The 16,180-nt window shown below is 33.6% G+C and overlaps 2 protein-coding genes across 2 annotated transcripts; both read left to right on the plus strand.

Moving 5' to 3' along the window:
* Positions 1–1,621: 1,621 nt before the first annotated feature.
* Positions 1,622–5,326, plus strand: LOC130893145 (hapless 2). Its single transcript, XM_057799009.1, has 3 exons — positions 1,622–2,152; positions 3,378–3,557; positions 3,613–5,326. Exons 1-3 carry the CDS (start codon positions 1,624–1,626, stop codon positions 5,262–5,264), a joined length of 2,361 nt encoding a protein of 786 aa, XP_057654992.1. The 5' UTR covers positions 1,622–1,623; the 3' UTR covers positions 5,265–5,326.
* A 3,691-nt stretch (positions 5,327–9,017) lies between these two features.
* Positions 9,018–15,696, plus strand: LOC130893157 (segmentation protein even-skipped). The gene is made up of 3 exons (XM_057799036.1): positions 9,018–9,154; positions 10,689–10,897; positions 15,015–15,696. The coding sequence occupies exons 1-3, from the start codon at positions 9,037–9,039 to the stop codon at positions 15,507–15,509; spliced, it is 822 nt and encodes a 273-aa protein (XP_057655019.1). The 5' UTR covers positions 9,018–9,036; the 3' UTR covers positions 15,510–15,696.
* Positions 15,697–16,180: the final 484 nt, after the last annotated feature.

Below are 16,180 nucleotides of genomic sequence, written 5' to 3' on the forward strand. Positions count from 1 at the left end.
TTCCATTTTTAATGCAAAATGGCTTTTTAAATACTTGCTACTCAAAGAATTGCGAAATTTTTTCTCGTTTACGTGGTTTCGTCGTTTATTTTTCGACTATGTTGTTTTAGCTTTACTGAAACAGATCTAAAAAGTATCTACGGAATACTTTTAATACCATAGAATGAAAAAACAATACAAAACAATTCTTACTATTGGAAAAATCAAAAAGCAGATAACTGTACATACGGAAAAGATCGATTGTTTATCCCACGGCCACCATTTTGACGTAGATCAGCTGTTTTCTCAGATGATTATACAGTTAGCTTCTTCTTTTTTTATAAAATACTATAACGCTATTTTTGACTCCTGTCATACTTGTCAAATTAGAAACGTTTCGATTGGAGACATATAAAAACTAGACTGAGCGATTTATAAATATTATTTGTTGTTTTGCCAACTTAAGAAAGAAAGAAACATAGAATGGAACGAATTATCAGAATCAGTTGATGTCCATCTAGAAATGGCCGCTGTGGGGTAAACAAATGCTTTTGCCGTAACTTTCTGTATGGTTTGTGACGTTATTTATTGGATTTTGGACCTTATTATTTCCATTTTTAATGCAAAATGGCTTTTTAAATACTTGCTACTCAAAGAATTGCGAAATTTTTTCTCGTTTGCGTGGTTTCGTCGTTTATTTTTCGACTATGTTGTTTTAGCTTTACTGAAACAGATCTAAAAAGTATCTACGGAATATTTTTAACACCATAAAATGAAAAAACAATACAAAACAATTCTTACTATTGGAAAAATCAAAAAGCAGATAACTGTACATACGGAAAAGATCGATTGTTTATCCCACGGCCACCATTTTGACGTAGATCAGCTGTTTTCTCAGATGATTATACAGTTAGCTTCTTCTTTTTTTATAAAATACTATAACGCTATTTTTGACTCCTGTCATACTTGTCAAATTAGAAACGTTTCGATTGGAGACATATAAAAACTAGACTGAGCGATTTATAAATATTATTTGTTGTTTTGCCAACTTAAGAAAGAAAGAAACATAGAATGGAACGAATTATCAGAATCAGTTGATGTCCATCTAGAAATGGCCGCTGTGGGGTAAACAAATGCTTTTGCCGTAACTTTCTGTATGGTTTGTGACGTTATTTATTGGATTTTGGACCTTATTATTTCCATTTTTAATGCAAAATGGCTTTTTAAATACTTGCTACTCAAAGAATTGCGAAATTTTTTCTCGTTTACGTGGTTTCGTCGTTTATTTTTCGACTATGTTGTTTTAGCTTTACTGAAACAGATCTAAAAAGTATCTACGGAATATTTTTAACACCATAAAATGAAAAAACAATACAAAACAATTCTTACTATTGGAAAAATCAAAAAGCAGATAACTGTACATACGGAAAAGATCGATTGTTTATCCCACGGCCACCATTTTGACGTAGATCAGCTGTTTTCTCAGATGATTACACAGTTAGCTTCTTCTTTTTTTATAAAATAGTATAAAAATATAATTATTGTCATTTTTATTTGATAATTTGAATAATAAGTTGTTTCTTTACACGTATTTGTTTGGTGTGACGTTAGGATGATAAAAAAAATGAAGACGAATGCCAAATTATGACATTGCAGTTTGACATGTCAAAATTATTCACCCTAATAAGTTATTTTTTCGTACTAGCTACCTCCGGGGACGAAATAAATATACTGAGTGATGACGAGAAAGATTTAATCAAATGCTGTGCTTTCAGCTCAGATTGCTGTGACCAAAAACCGACTAATTTCGAAGTTAAGGCCGTTTTAACGCAATGTCGTAAACCCGAGCCGGATTTCGACAAAAAAAATGATATGATTATCGTAAGGGAAGTGAGATCAGGACCTTGCAACGAACCGAATTTGGATCTGACCAACTGCGCCAAAAAAATGAAAATATCAGTTAAAATACAAAACGTCGGTTTGACTAATTGCAAAAATCAATATATTTTGATAGATCACGTGTTCGATGCCGTTACCGGAGAAAAACAGAAACTTTTCACGCCCTATATACTGAAAATTACGCAAAAACCAATCGTGGAAAAATACGGTTTGTGGTACGAAAGTATGGTTAACGAAGAAGCAAAAGAAACAGTTTATAACAAAAACACTCCAGGTCATGTCATTTTTTTATAAAAAATATCATTTTTTTCCACCGGTAGACCGTTTAGCTTTTAGATTGCGCAAGTTTTGAAGCTTGATGACATGTTATACAGTTTCCCCCTCTTCCTGCACGCGCTCAGGATCGGCCATGACGCCCACGGTGTGGAAATGACGTCCTAGACGACCGTTTCCGGTTTCGTAGCTTTTAGCTACACCTAAAATGGGTTCGGGGCCCATTAGTAAGTTCGATGATCCCAATATGGCGAGTGATTACGCCTCGTCGTTACCTTTTATTACGTGTCTTTCTACGGGTGTTTGATTTTTATGTGTCTATCACGAGATTTAGATGTAAGCAATATGGGGTCATCATAAACATAACCTTATTTAAAAAATAATGTCAAAACATTTTTTGACGAAAAACGAATTTTGTTTTTTGCGTTTTGCGCTGAACCGCTGGAAAATTAAAAAAACTGAGATGAGGGATTTTAAGTTTAACTCTTCTTCTTTCCAAAGCCATTTTCCAAATGATGATAGGACCATCCGGTTAGCCAGAATGGCCCTTTGAAAAATAGGGCTTCTTATGGTTTAATTGCTATTTTGCAAAAACTATTAGAGCCACAGGGCTCATTTTTAGAGCATCGATTAAGTACATCGAGATCTCGGTTTTCGGTGAATAAGAAACATTTATATTCAAAATTAAACAAATTATAAACGATTTAAAAAATTAAAAATTTTTTCTTTTCGGTTAAATTATCTAATCAACAAATTATCGAATTTCAATTTATAAAAGCTTATTTTGAAGATTTTTTAATTCTCTACAATATTGCCCATAGTAACAAAAACGAGTTTTGCATAAGTTCAGCGCAAAACGCAAAAAACCAAATTCTTACCGAATTTTTGGTCAAAAAATGTCGAATTTCACGCAAATAACTTTTATTTAACCCATAGAACACGATGGCGTCGTTTTTTTTCTACCACTATTAATTTTGTCAAGTAATTTCGTAAATCTCCTGTCGAAAATTCGACGTCACGGAATAGAAAGTGATATAACGATAATTTTTCTCTGTCTAATAGATCGGAGCCGCCCTGTCGAAACTATTTTTCTCCGTCTAATAGATCAGAGCCGCTTGAACAAACTATATACCTTATTCTTTCTATTTTTAATATTAATTCTACGATTTAAACTGATATCGAAAACAAAACTCGTGTTTTATTTGAATGTTTCGATTAATTTTTAGGTTATAAAGGATGTGATCCCAAAGATACGACAATTTCAAACTGCGAATCGATCGAATACAATAATAGAGTCATCCCGTATAGTAACGGGTTTTGTTGTCCTTATAAATCAGAAAATAACGTGGATTCTTCGAAATTATCACTTATTTCGTCGGAATGCGTTAACAAAACAAATCCGGAAAGTAATTTTCTTCACTTTTTTCTCATTATATATATTTTATTTTCAACCGATTTTAGGTAACGACGTTTCTAACCTACAAATGCGCGGTAACCAAGATGGCGATTCATCATCGAATGGCGCGACCGGTCATTGTTTGAATTATTCGAATATATGGTACTTAGTTTACCGTTTGGAAAAGCCTTTCGTACAACACGAACTCGCTTTTCAAATATTTCAAAAATACCAAACCGAAATAGGCTGGAAATGGAAAGATGTAACGAAAAAAATCCCGATCAAAATCGGTACGAATATACGGGCTGCAACTAACGATGATAATACCGTAATAGCGCGATATATAACGTCGGATATTAACGAAGTAAATTTCGCTCTAAATTACAAATTTCACAAAATCCTCGTTCCGGATATTTCCAACGTGGAAAACGCGGATAATTACCCGGAAATAGCGGGGGGACCTGAGGAATATCTGGTCGTCAAATCGAACAAGATACAATCGGACGGTAGAGTTTGCGATGTTGCCGGTGTGGGTTACGAGGCTTTCGCGAAACAACCGAACCGGTGCGGCGTCCCGATCGGCACTTGTTTGAAAAACCAACCGTTACAGATGTGGCGCGAAGATAAAGCTAAAGTATCGAAAGGTAAAAGAGGCGATTACTTTTTGAAATTCTTCGGCGCTTTACCGGAACAACCGATCACCGCCGAGGGCGACAACAAAACGCTGCGCTTCTTTTTCACCAAACCCCATACCAGCACGCTCAAAATAGAATTCAAAGACGACGAAAATTCCATTTTAAGAAGCGACAGTTTAGGTATTATAACCGAGGTTTACGTAGACGGTACCGATACTAAAAAAACTACGATTATAGCGAAAATATTCAACGCCGGTTTAACGTCGAGCGTTTTCTACGTAGCTCTAACCGAATGTCCGTTAAGTTTACCGGCCAGCTTTAGTCACATCGCTTCCATGCCGGTTTTAATCCCGCCGCAACGTCAACACGTTTATAAATTAGATATACAATGTCCTCTGACCGAAACGAGTTTCTTTTGTAGTCTCCTCGTATTAAACACGGATAAACAGCTGATAGCTATCAGAAAGATCCGATTGGAGAGATCGAATCGGTGTATTTGCGTTTGGCATTGCGCGTGCGCCTGCTACTACGACGATTACAATTTGAAATGTGACGTTTTGTCGTTGCTGGCCTACCACGCGGCCGGGTTTCAAGGCGGTACGCCGATACCCGTCCAAATAATCGAATATTCTTTCGTGGATCATTTGCTTTCGATGATGCTTTACATTGTTTTGACTTTGAGTTTAACTTTTTTGCTAATGGGGCTCGTTAAAGCCTTGGCGGGTTTGTGCGTAGTGTCTGTGGGCGTTTGGGGATTGGACGTTATACTGGATTTACCTAGGAGGATCGGTAGATACTACGAGCGGGATATTAGTCACCGACGGGTGCGTTATAACGAGCACGGGTGGCCTGTTCATCCGGATACTGGTGTTAGAGTTAGAAATATACCTTTACACGCGGAATTTTGTATCAACGTTTTATTTTTTATCGTTTATCCCTTTTGTGTATTGCATATTTTCGCTAAAAATGGTAAATTCGATTCGGTTCGACCCGAGGATATTGACAGCTGTTATTGTAAGAACGGAAAATCCGTTAAAAGGAAAGGTAGCGGCTTACAAAGCACCTTGGTGAAAAATAAATGATTTATACATATTTTTATATACACATTATTACCTATAATAAATAAAAAAAATGAAAAAAAAAAGATTGTTTTCATTCATAGTATAAACAGCGCTATCTATTGTTAGATGGCACAAACTGTCATATATAACTAACTTCACGATTGTCATATAGATAATTTATTTATATTAATTTTAATCTAGAACAAATTTTAAAATGATAATTCGAATATATATATCGAGATTATATTTCATATTAATTATTGTAGTGTCTATAATTATACAAATAAATATAAACTATTTGTTGACATATGCAGGCAGCCATGATACCCCGTTAAATATCGATCTATAAAACGAGCCAATCACGTCGCAGTAACAACCGCGTGATTGGCCGAGCGGCCATCTTTATTAGTAGTAGTTAGCGCGTAATTTAAAATATAAAACAACACTAAGTTGCTGTCATCATTATTTTAAATGATTTCCTTTCGAAAATACCTTTCAGAATCATTGAGATTTATGAATACGTTAATTATAAAGCGTTTTGTTAACAAAAACAAACGTATTTTGAATAAAAAAACATCATTAATGGTAATAATTATCAATCGTTTTTATTTCAAGCAATATTATTCATTCCAACAATGTAATATCATTATATAAAAACGTTTTTTGACATATGACACGTAGCCAAACTTTCATTTCCACGTGTTTAAAATTTCTGTCGACTTTTCTTGAGGATTTAGAACAACCCGGCGGGCTGTAGCACAAGTATAGGGAAATCAATGAGTGCGATAGAGATATATAGCGAAATCGATGAGTGCGATAGAGATAACGTGACGTTGCAGAAGGTAGCGCCAATAGTTCTATTTTATTTTAACACGTACCGCCATCTGTTCGATATTAGCCATACGTGACGTGTCATGACGTCATGCGACGTAACGGAATTTTATTAATTAATTTAATTATTTAATATATAAATGAATTAATACGTTCATAGTTTTCTAATCTGTAGTTTTAGTGAGTAGTTTATAATAAAAATAGACTTTTTAATATACCAAATATCCAAAAATAGAATAGATAAATACAATTTTCGAAACGATAAGTATTTTTCGATTTCTTTTTGGGAAAAAAAATGTCTTAACGATATTTCGTTCCTAATTTAAATGAGATGTATATAAAATGTTTCTATTTCCGTCTTCGAAAGCTACTAATTGCTCTAATTTAACCATAATTCACACACGTGAAACTCTAAAAAGTTCGAGAGAAATAACATTCGACGTAGAAAATGTATTTTAAGTGATTTTTAAGTGGGTATCGTCACAATAAAAACATTTTTTTACTGGTACTTAATTTAGAATGCGGCTCGATAAAAAACATAAGCGCTAGGTAGTCAAAACAAGTAAACACTCTTTAGATTATTCGTAGTATGAAAATTTCTACTTCGTTTTCAAATATTACTACTAAAAAATCGACAATAATCTCCGAAAAATGTAAAATAAACGATAATAAGTCGTAAAATACAAAACTAGTTCGCGCTTGCCGAATCTCTAAGAGCAGCGTATCCCCGCTCAGATCTACCGTTCGAAATATGATCGATTCGCGTTTCGAATCGAAATGAACTTTCTGATCGATTCAAAACGTCTCTTCGTGTACGTACGGAACAAAAAGAAGGTAGAGGAAAGTAGGTATGTTGGTTTTTCATAATACCTTCATGGATTAGTTTGAAATTTCGATAGAAGCTCAAAAATGATGCGAATAACAAACCTGATTTGGTACCAATGAATGTTTCTATTCCAGGGGTGAATGCCACCCTTATTCGGGGGTGGAAATTTAAAATTTCACCGGATATTGATAGAGAATTGAATTTTATGAAGAAAATGTCGAATGAAGTTTTTTATTTAACTCATTAGTTTCTGAGTTATTCGCGATTGAAAATTTAAATTTAAAAAAACACGTTTTTCGACATTTTTTTAAGAAAAACTCGAAAATTACGCATTTTATGGAAAAAATTATTCTTATCAAAATTGAAGCTTATAAAAAAACAAAGAAATTAGTCGGTTTAAATTGCATTTTTTAAATAATATTCAGCAACTTATGAGTGACTAAAAGCCAATTTTTTCTTTTTCGAAAATGTATGCAAAGGGTTTGAACTCAAATAACGGGAAAACGGTGAATTTTTCATAAAAAGTTGTAATAAACATTTTTAAAGTACTTTTTCAGACCTTCAAAATGAGCTTTTATAAAATCGTCTAGCTTGAAAATTAAGCGAGTTATGATGAAAATAAGTTGAGTAACTCGAATTTAAAAAAAAAAAATGTCGGTAAATTAGACACCACGTGCGGCAAAATTAAAATTAATCGTAACCCATCTAAAATTATCTTTGTTTAAGCCCTAACAACACTTTCCGAAAGTTTGAATGGTTTTGAACACGTATATTTTGAAAAAAGTTGTTTAATGTGAAATTTTTTTTCGATTTTGAAACAAAAACGTTATTTTTTCAAAATATCTCAAAAACTATTGGATCAACGAAAAAATTTTTTAAAACTAAAATTTAACTTTGATTTTACTGAACATTTTGCTTTTTTTTAAACTTACGTAACTTGAAAATTAAACGAGATATAAGCGTTTAAAGTATCGATTCCAATGCTAAGGGATAGTTACCCTTTAACTTCAAAATTCTATGAAAAAAAGGGTCTAAATGGGTTGCAAATGTCATGGTTTTGTAGCTTATGAAATTCCCTACAAAATGATGTATATATAAATGCAAAAATCTTAAATGGAAGCCGAGTTATTATTAAAAAAAACCGTTTTGATCTTTTTGGAATATTTATTCTTTTGTACATTCGTATTTTTATATCTGGATTTCCACATGTATAAATACTTGTAAAAACAATAAAAATTTATCATATTTGAACATAACTATACCCCATTACTACTTTAATTCATTAGTTTTCAATTTATTGGAGCAAGGGATGATTTTCACCCCTTAAAAATAAATTTAAAACTTCGCGACCAAGTCAGGTTCGAAGTTGAATGTTTACGTGAAAATACTGTTGAACATCCACCCTATTTACCCGATTTGGTCATATGTTTCCCATTAATTAAAGAATCGTTTACCTATTAGAGGTTATGATACCAAAATTTACGAAATTTTAGTGATATACATTAAAATCATTTTCCAAAAAGCTAAAATCTCATATTTACTCGTTTCTGTATCCAAAATACAGTTTCATATTTATTTATTTATTTGATCAAGAAGCTACATTCGTTGTCCCGAGTCTTAGTTAGTGTTTGGTATCAAAAAAGTTTGGTTATGGTAAAGTTTTATCGTAAAAAACGTACGTAACATTGTAGTACATCCACCAAATTGACTATTTAACACAAACAAATTAAACAAAGCACTTAAACCCGTTTCAATTTCTAGCTGGCAACACATCTTTATCAACCCCATAAAAATATAATCAATAGAGCTTATAAGCCGTATTATCTCCAGCTAGAATCCACCCGTTTATTAGGGTTGGAACAATAATATACTATATATACAAGTTTTAATAGATGTCGACATTCACTAAGAGTTCATAAGGAGTATTTCAAGCAAAAATAGAACTAACCGCCACGATAATTAAGTTCCATTGGGCGGAGCGACCAATCAATTGATCGATCCCGACGTAGCCAACCGGCTACAAGTTAGACCACGCCTTTTTCGGGGTATAACTACGGGTGAGTTCGAAGCGGATTTGATTTTATACGAGCGCCAGTCTGGTTGTTGTCGTGAGTTCGTTTTCAACAAAAAAAAAAAATGTATCATCAAAATAATTCTAAGAATTCTGGTGTAGTGCTCGATGTTATGCCTCAGCATTACAGCATTCATCATAGTCAGAGCAGTCCGTCGCAATCGCCTAATCAACTATACAAGGGTGAGTCTAATTGTTATATAAATTTCAATGTAAATTACGTCGTAAATTGAATAATCGTTTTTGGGGTCATGTTTACGAAATGGCGATTTGAAATTAATTATAATGAGGGTGGCTTATGGATATTTTGTTATTAAATTTATATAGCATTCGTTTTTTTTAACATAAATCAATTGTAACACGTAGATGACCTTTTGGGGTGGTGATTATGACAAAAATCGTTTTCTTTATCTAATATACGGAAAACTCTTCTTCTTTATTACATTTTGTATACAATTTTCCATAGATAATTGTCACATTTTGCTTTTAATGTCTATAAGATTGTAGACTGAATATTTTTTGGGATTCCTTGTTGTCTATTTTTGACCTTACCTTGTATATTTTATAATTTAATCCATTTTTATAAGTTGTGGGATAATTACTTACATTTAATACGTATCCTTTCGATCAGCAACAGTTTTTTGAGTACATGCAAGCTTGAACTTGATTTTTTGAACAACAAACGCTGAAAAAATTTATTTTTTACGTTAAACAATGTTCAATTGACCCTAAAGAATAATTAACGAAACAGATACTGAAAATCGGCCGATCATTTCGATCAGCAACAGTTTTTTGAGTACATGCAAGCTTGAATTTGATTTTTTGAACAACAAACGCTGAAAAAATTTATTTTTTACGTTAAACAATGTTCAATTGACCCTAAAGAATAAGCAACGAAATTGTAACTGAAAATCGGCCGATTTTTTCGATCAGCAAAACACGTTTTTCTATTTTTTTTTTTTTTTTCGAGAACGATAACTCACGAACGAATCAACCGATTTTGATCAACTTTACGGCAATCGACGTGGTTTTTTGATGTTAAGAACTGATTAGTTTTTGGAAACGATCGATAAAGCCGTTTAAAAATTATTTCGAAAAAACCACATTCGAAAAAAAAAATTTTTCGAATTCTTAAAATCTACTGGTCCGAATCGGTTTAAATTGTACTCAAAATCCGAGTTCGGTCAAGCCCTTTCCAATACAAATACACTTTTATACCTTTTTTCTTTCTTTTTCCAGCAGTAGATGCGTTTAGAAATGTCTGATATCTTGTAGTCTTCCTGTTCGCCCAGACTTGTTTAAGGTGTTTATTACTGTACCTCGTATACATCTATTGTAAATAATAGTAAACCAAATTGAATATTTCATTCAATTTTTGATCTAAACCCTTCCAGACGAACGCCACTTTGATTTCTATTTTGATTCGAAGTCTGTACTTTCAAACTCGCCCTCGTATAACAATTTTTTGATATCAAGTTATACTATATGAAAATTTGCATCAAAAATATGATTTTTCAAGTTATTTCAAATGAATTTGTCGAACGGATTATAATTTACGATAGAAATTAAAACGATTTGAGGATTTAAATCTTGTGATGATTGTGCAAAACAAAATGTCTTCTTAACTGACGCCAAACTAATCAACGCGGAGTTTATATTGATACGTTCAAGTTTCCGCAGGAAGTTATTTAACGATTTGTCTCTCGGTCTATTTCAGATCCGTCTAGTCCTAACGCGGAATTGAAGGCTGCCACTTCGACGAGTCCTTCATGTGTAAACGACCCTAATATAAGAAGGTACAGGACCGCTTTCACCAGGGAACAACTGGCTAGGTTGGAAAAAGAATTTTATAAAGAAAATTATGTTTCTAGACCTAGGAGGTGCGAGTTGGCTGCTCAATTGAACTTGCCCGAAAGTACGATCAAGGTAAAGCACATTTTTCGCGAAATTTCAACTGGGGGGCTGTTTGTTTTAATTTTTGTGTTTATATTAGTTGTTTTATGTCGAAATCGGAAGGGTGGATGTATGAATACGCAAAATTATATGTCATTTGATGTTACAAAGTCGTATTGGTTATCGGTGAGGATAGATAAGAAAGTGAGGTTATAAATCGTTTCGTAAATTTTCTAATATTTCGGCGGAGATTGAAAGAAATCAAAATTCGAACTTTTCGTTATATCTCTTTAGTTATTTCTCGTATAAAAAATTGTATATATGGAAATTATAAGAAATTTTAAGTTTATTTTTTGGAAAATTGGTAAAAATTGATAATTCATGTATGTTTTTGTGGTAAAACCATCTGTATATGGCAAAATACTCATAGGAAAATCATGAAAATTTGTATGTTTGAGTTTTCGGATATGATCTTTTCAACTAAAATATTTTCAAACATGGCCGACTTCCGGTTCTACCGGAAATCGACTGTAACTTTGTTATTTTAAATAGAACACCCTGTATATTAATACATTTTTAAAATCTACGTAAAATTTCAGTATACTTTTGTCTGAAAACTTTTTTCGAAAAATACATACTTTTTGACTTATTAATTATTTTGTAAAAAATTTGACCCTCATAAATTATTTTTTTACTAGAATACCCTAAAAGTTGTGAAAACTGTTTTTGTTCAGTTACTTTTAATAAGATCGAACGTATTCGAATCTATAATGAAACATTTTTTATTCTATACAGGGTGTGTATAAAAAGTGTTCAAAGTTTAACTTCATAAATATCAAATTTCTCCATTATTTTTAATAGAACCACCCTATTTTTTTATTTTAATGCATTCAGGGGTAAAAATTAAGAAAAATTCATATATACTTTTCTACACCTAAAGCTCACCGTTATCCAGATATTAAATGTTTTCTGTAAATTTTTACAAACCGCACCTGCATCTTTAAAACTTCGCAGAAAACATTTAATATCTAGATAACGGTGAGGTTTAGGTGTAGGAAAGTGGGAAAGTGCATTAAAATAGAAAAAACTGGGTGGTTCTATTTAAAAAAATGAAGAAATTTGATATTTATGAAGTTAAACTTTGATCACTTTTTATACGTACCCTGTATAAAATGAAAAATTTTTCAACATCGATTCAAATACTTGTGATTTTGCTAAAAGCAACCGAATAGAAACCATTTTTATATCTTTAAGGGTATTCTCGTAAAAAAATAATTTATAAAGGTCAAATTTTTTACAAAAAAAATTAATAACTCAAAAAGTATGCATTTTTCGAAAAAAGTTTTCAAATAAAAGTATAGTGAAATTTTACGTACATTTTAAAAATGTATTAATATACAGGGTGTTCCATTCAAAATAACAAAGTTACAATCGACTTCCGGTAGAAGCGGAAGTCGGCCATCTTTGAAAATATTCTAGTTGAAAAGATCGTATCCGAAAACTAAAACGTACAAATTTTCATGATTTTCCTATGAGTATTTTGCCATATACAGATAGTTTTAACTCAACGTATATAGGGGAAAATATTCTGGAAAAGTTGGTATTAATTTTGAAAATTCAATATGGCGACCGCGTAAACTGATTTTATATATACATTTTTCATTTGCTGTTCATTTCGTTAATATTAAAAATTTCGAGATGCGGTTTGACGTAATCGACTTGTTATTTGATGAATAATTCAAAAAAAAAATTACACCAAAAAAAACCAAACTTTAATCGAAAATTGACTCGGTCATCGAACTGTTACTAAACAATTGAAATTAACCGACTTAGCGATTCGAAGAGTGCAATAAAGTTACGAGGAGACCTCAAAATGCGATTTCCAACCGATCGCGATGGCCGCTTCGACGTCAGTTATGTCAAAGTTGTCAAACACGTCACTCCATCCATTTATAGAACCACAAGACGATGAATCTACGAAACGGTTTAAAAGGAAATCCCATCAGCTTAATGTATACGTTAACTAACAAAAAAATCGTCAAATGCGTTGTTTATAATACGGGGACGGTGCCAAAAGTACCCGATTCGACGTAGAGATGGCGTCGACTGAAAGTGCGCGATCTAGCGGGCATTTCAATCTGAAAATTTGACACCAGAAAGCAAAATGGATCGAAAATGGCGTCGTGGAGATATTTGGTGATTTACAATAAAAAATTACACCAAAAAAAACAAATTTTAATCGAAATTTGACTCGGTCATCGAACTGTTACTAAACAATTGAAATTAACCGACTTAGCGATTCGAAGAGTGTAATAAAGTTACGAGGAGACCTCAAAATGCGATTTCCAACCGATCGCGATGGCCGCTTCGACGTCAGTTATGTCAAAGTTGTCAAACACGTCACTCCATCCATTTATAGAACCACAAGACGATGAATCTACGAAACGGTTTAAAAGGAAATCCCATCAGCTTAATGTATACGTTAACTAACAAAAAAATCGTCAAATGCGTTGTTTATAATACGGGGACGGTGCCAAAAGTACCCGATTCGACGTAGAGATGGCGTCGACTGAAAGTGCGCGATCTAGCGGGCATTTCAATATGAAATTTTGACACGAGAAAGCAAAATGGATCGAAAATGGCGTCGTGGAGATATTTGGTGATTTACAATAAAAAATTACACCAAAAAAAACCAAACTTTAATCGAAAATTGACTCGGCCATCGAACTGTTACTAAACAATTGAAAATAACCGACTTAGCGATTCGAATAGTGTAATAAAGTTACGAGGAGACCTCAAAATGCGATTTCCAACCGATCGCGATGGCCGCTTCGACGTCAGTTATGTCAAAGTTGTCAAACACGTCACTCCATCCATTTATAGAACCACAAGACGATGAATCTACGAAACGGTTTAAAAGGAAATCCCATCAGCTTAATGTATACGTTAACTAACAAAAAAATCGTCAAATGCGTTGTTTATAATACGGGGACGGTCCCAAAAGTATCCGATTCGACGTAGAGATGGCGTCGACTGAAAGTGCGCGATCTAGCGGCCATTTCAATCTGAAATTTTGACACGAGAAAGCAAAATGGATCGAAAATGGCGTCGTGGAGATATTTGGTGATTTACAATAAAAAATTACACCAAAAAAAACAAATTTTAATCGAAATTTGACTCGGTCATCGAACTGTTACTAAACAATTGAAAATAACCGACTTAGCGATTCGAAGAGTGTAATAAAGTTACGAGGAGACCTCAAAATGCGATTTCCAACCGATCGCGATGGCCGCTTCGACGTCAGTTATGTCAAAGTTGTCAAACACGTCACTCCATCCATTTATAGAACCACAAGACGATGAATCTACGAAACGGTTTAAAAGGAAATCCCATCAGCTTAATGTATACGTTAACTAACAAAAAAATCGTCAAATGCGTTGTTTATAATACGGGGACGGTCCCAAAAGTATCCGATTCGACGTAGAGATGGCGTCGACTGAAAGTGCGCGATCTAGCGGGCATTTCAATCTGAAATTTTGACACGAGAAAGCAAAATAGATCGAAAATGGCGTCGTGGAGATATTTGGTGATTTACAATCAATTTTCGATCGATGTTTTTAACTTTTGCGTATACACACTGTATATAATTATTCGATTGTTTGTGTTATTAATCTTTTTTCATAATTATTCGTATTTCTAATATAAAATTTCGTAGAACCGCCTACGGTTTCACATAAAATTTTTAATTGTCCGATCGAGTGACTGTGTTTTGACTGTTTTTTACTATGGCGATTCCATTAGTATTTATTATTAGTTTCTTAAGCTGTCCTATCAATTAGCACATATTACTTTATCAAATAAAACATTTATAAACCTTTTAAGAAGTTCAAACACGCCGACGACTCACTAATTCGAGAATTAACATTCGAAAAAAAAAAACAATTCTCGAGTTGTTTCGGTTGCAAGTTAATGGACAGATAAGTCGGTATGATATATTTTATAACGTGCTAAGTACTTAAAAGGCGGCGTAACCGCATCGGTTATTATCCAATCGCCATAAATCGTAAAAGTTGTAACGGTTCGGATAAATAATTGACGTCGATACTTTTGACAAACCCCGTAGTATATGGTTTTATTTCTATTGTTGAAGGTCTGGTTTCAAAACAGAAGAATGAAAGACAAACGTCAAAGGATGGCTATAGCGTGGCCGTACGCGGCGGTTTACACAGATCCGGCTTTCGCGGCGTCCCTCCTACAAGCCGCCGCTTCAACTCTGCCTCTGCATTACCCGCCGCCGCCTCCCCTTTACACCCCGCATTATCCCCGTTATCCCCATTATCCCGGTTTCGGCGTGCCGACTTTAACCAATCACCACGTGCAACAAAATATGGGTTTAGCCGCTTCTCCGATCGCCCCCGGTATACATCAACCGGCGGGTTTGAATTTGAATTTAAATTTCGATTTTCCTCACGCTTATCAACGGGAACAGCCCAAAATGTCGCCCGATTCGCCGGTACGTTCGGAAATTAGTCTGAGTCCTCCTATACAAGATGGCGGACTACTTATAGCCGCGTCGAAAATGTCTCCCGCGACTCAAGTGAGCGAGAAACCGAAACTGTTTAAACCTTACAAATCAGAATTGTGAATAATTTTTTGTTTTTGAGTTTTTATGTGGATTTCGTTTGGTACTAGATACGGGGTTTTCAGTTTAATTAAATTTGAGGTAGCTGTCGAAAATACCCTGTATATAACGTGGTTTATAGACGCGCGATATTTAATTTGTGTACAGGATGTTTAAAATAAATGTGATGTAAATAATTTGTATATAGATGTTTTTGCTGGATTAATAATAATTTTTTGTTTTAAATTCGTAATAAATTTATAATTTCCGGTTAAAAGTGGAATTTTCTTAAATATTCCATATACTTGGATATATAGGGTGTTTTATTTGCAACGAGAAAATTTCGTACGAGAATTACTTTTCAAGTTTCTACAATTGAACAATAGGTGGCGTTGATCAGTTGTGGTACCACTGTATTTGTAAACATTGACGTTTGTTATGACGAAACACATCATCATCACAGTTGATGACTGTATACAATTGGTTTACAGAATTTTGTCGTATAGTCCAGTCATTTTAAGTTTTATTCGCGTTCTACTACGAAAATGGTTGATTTTACAGAAAAATGCATTAGACATTTTTTGTAGATAATTTGACAAGGAACAATTTTCATAATAATCGCTATCGACCTCCGAGCAACAGATCGCGAGATATTTGCGAAAAACTGATTTTCGAGACCTTTTGAACTCGATAAC

The sequence above is a fragment of the Diorhabda carinulata genome, chromosome 4, assembly GCF_026250575.1.
Source record: "Diorhabda carinulata isolate Delta chromosome 4, icDioCari1.1, whole genome shotgun sequence".
NCBI classification, from domain to species: domain Eukaryota; kingdom Metazoa; phylum Arthropoda; class Insecta; order Coleoptera; family Chrysomelidae; genus Diorhabda; species Diorhabda carinulata.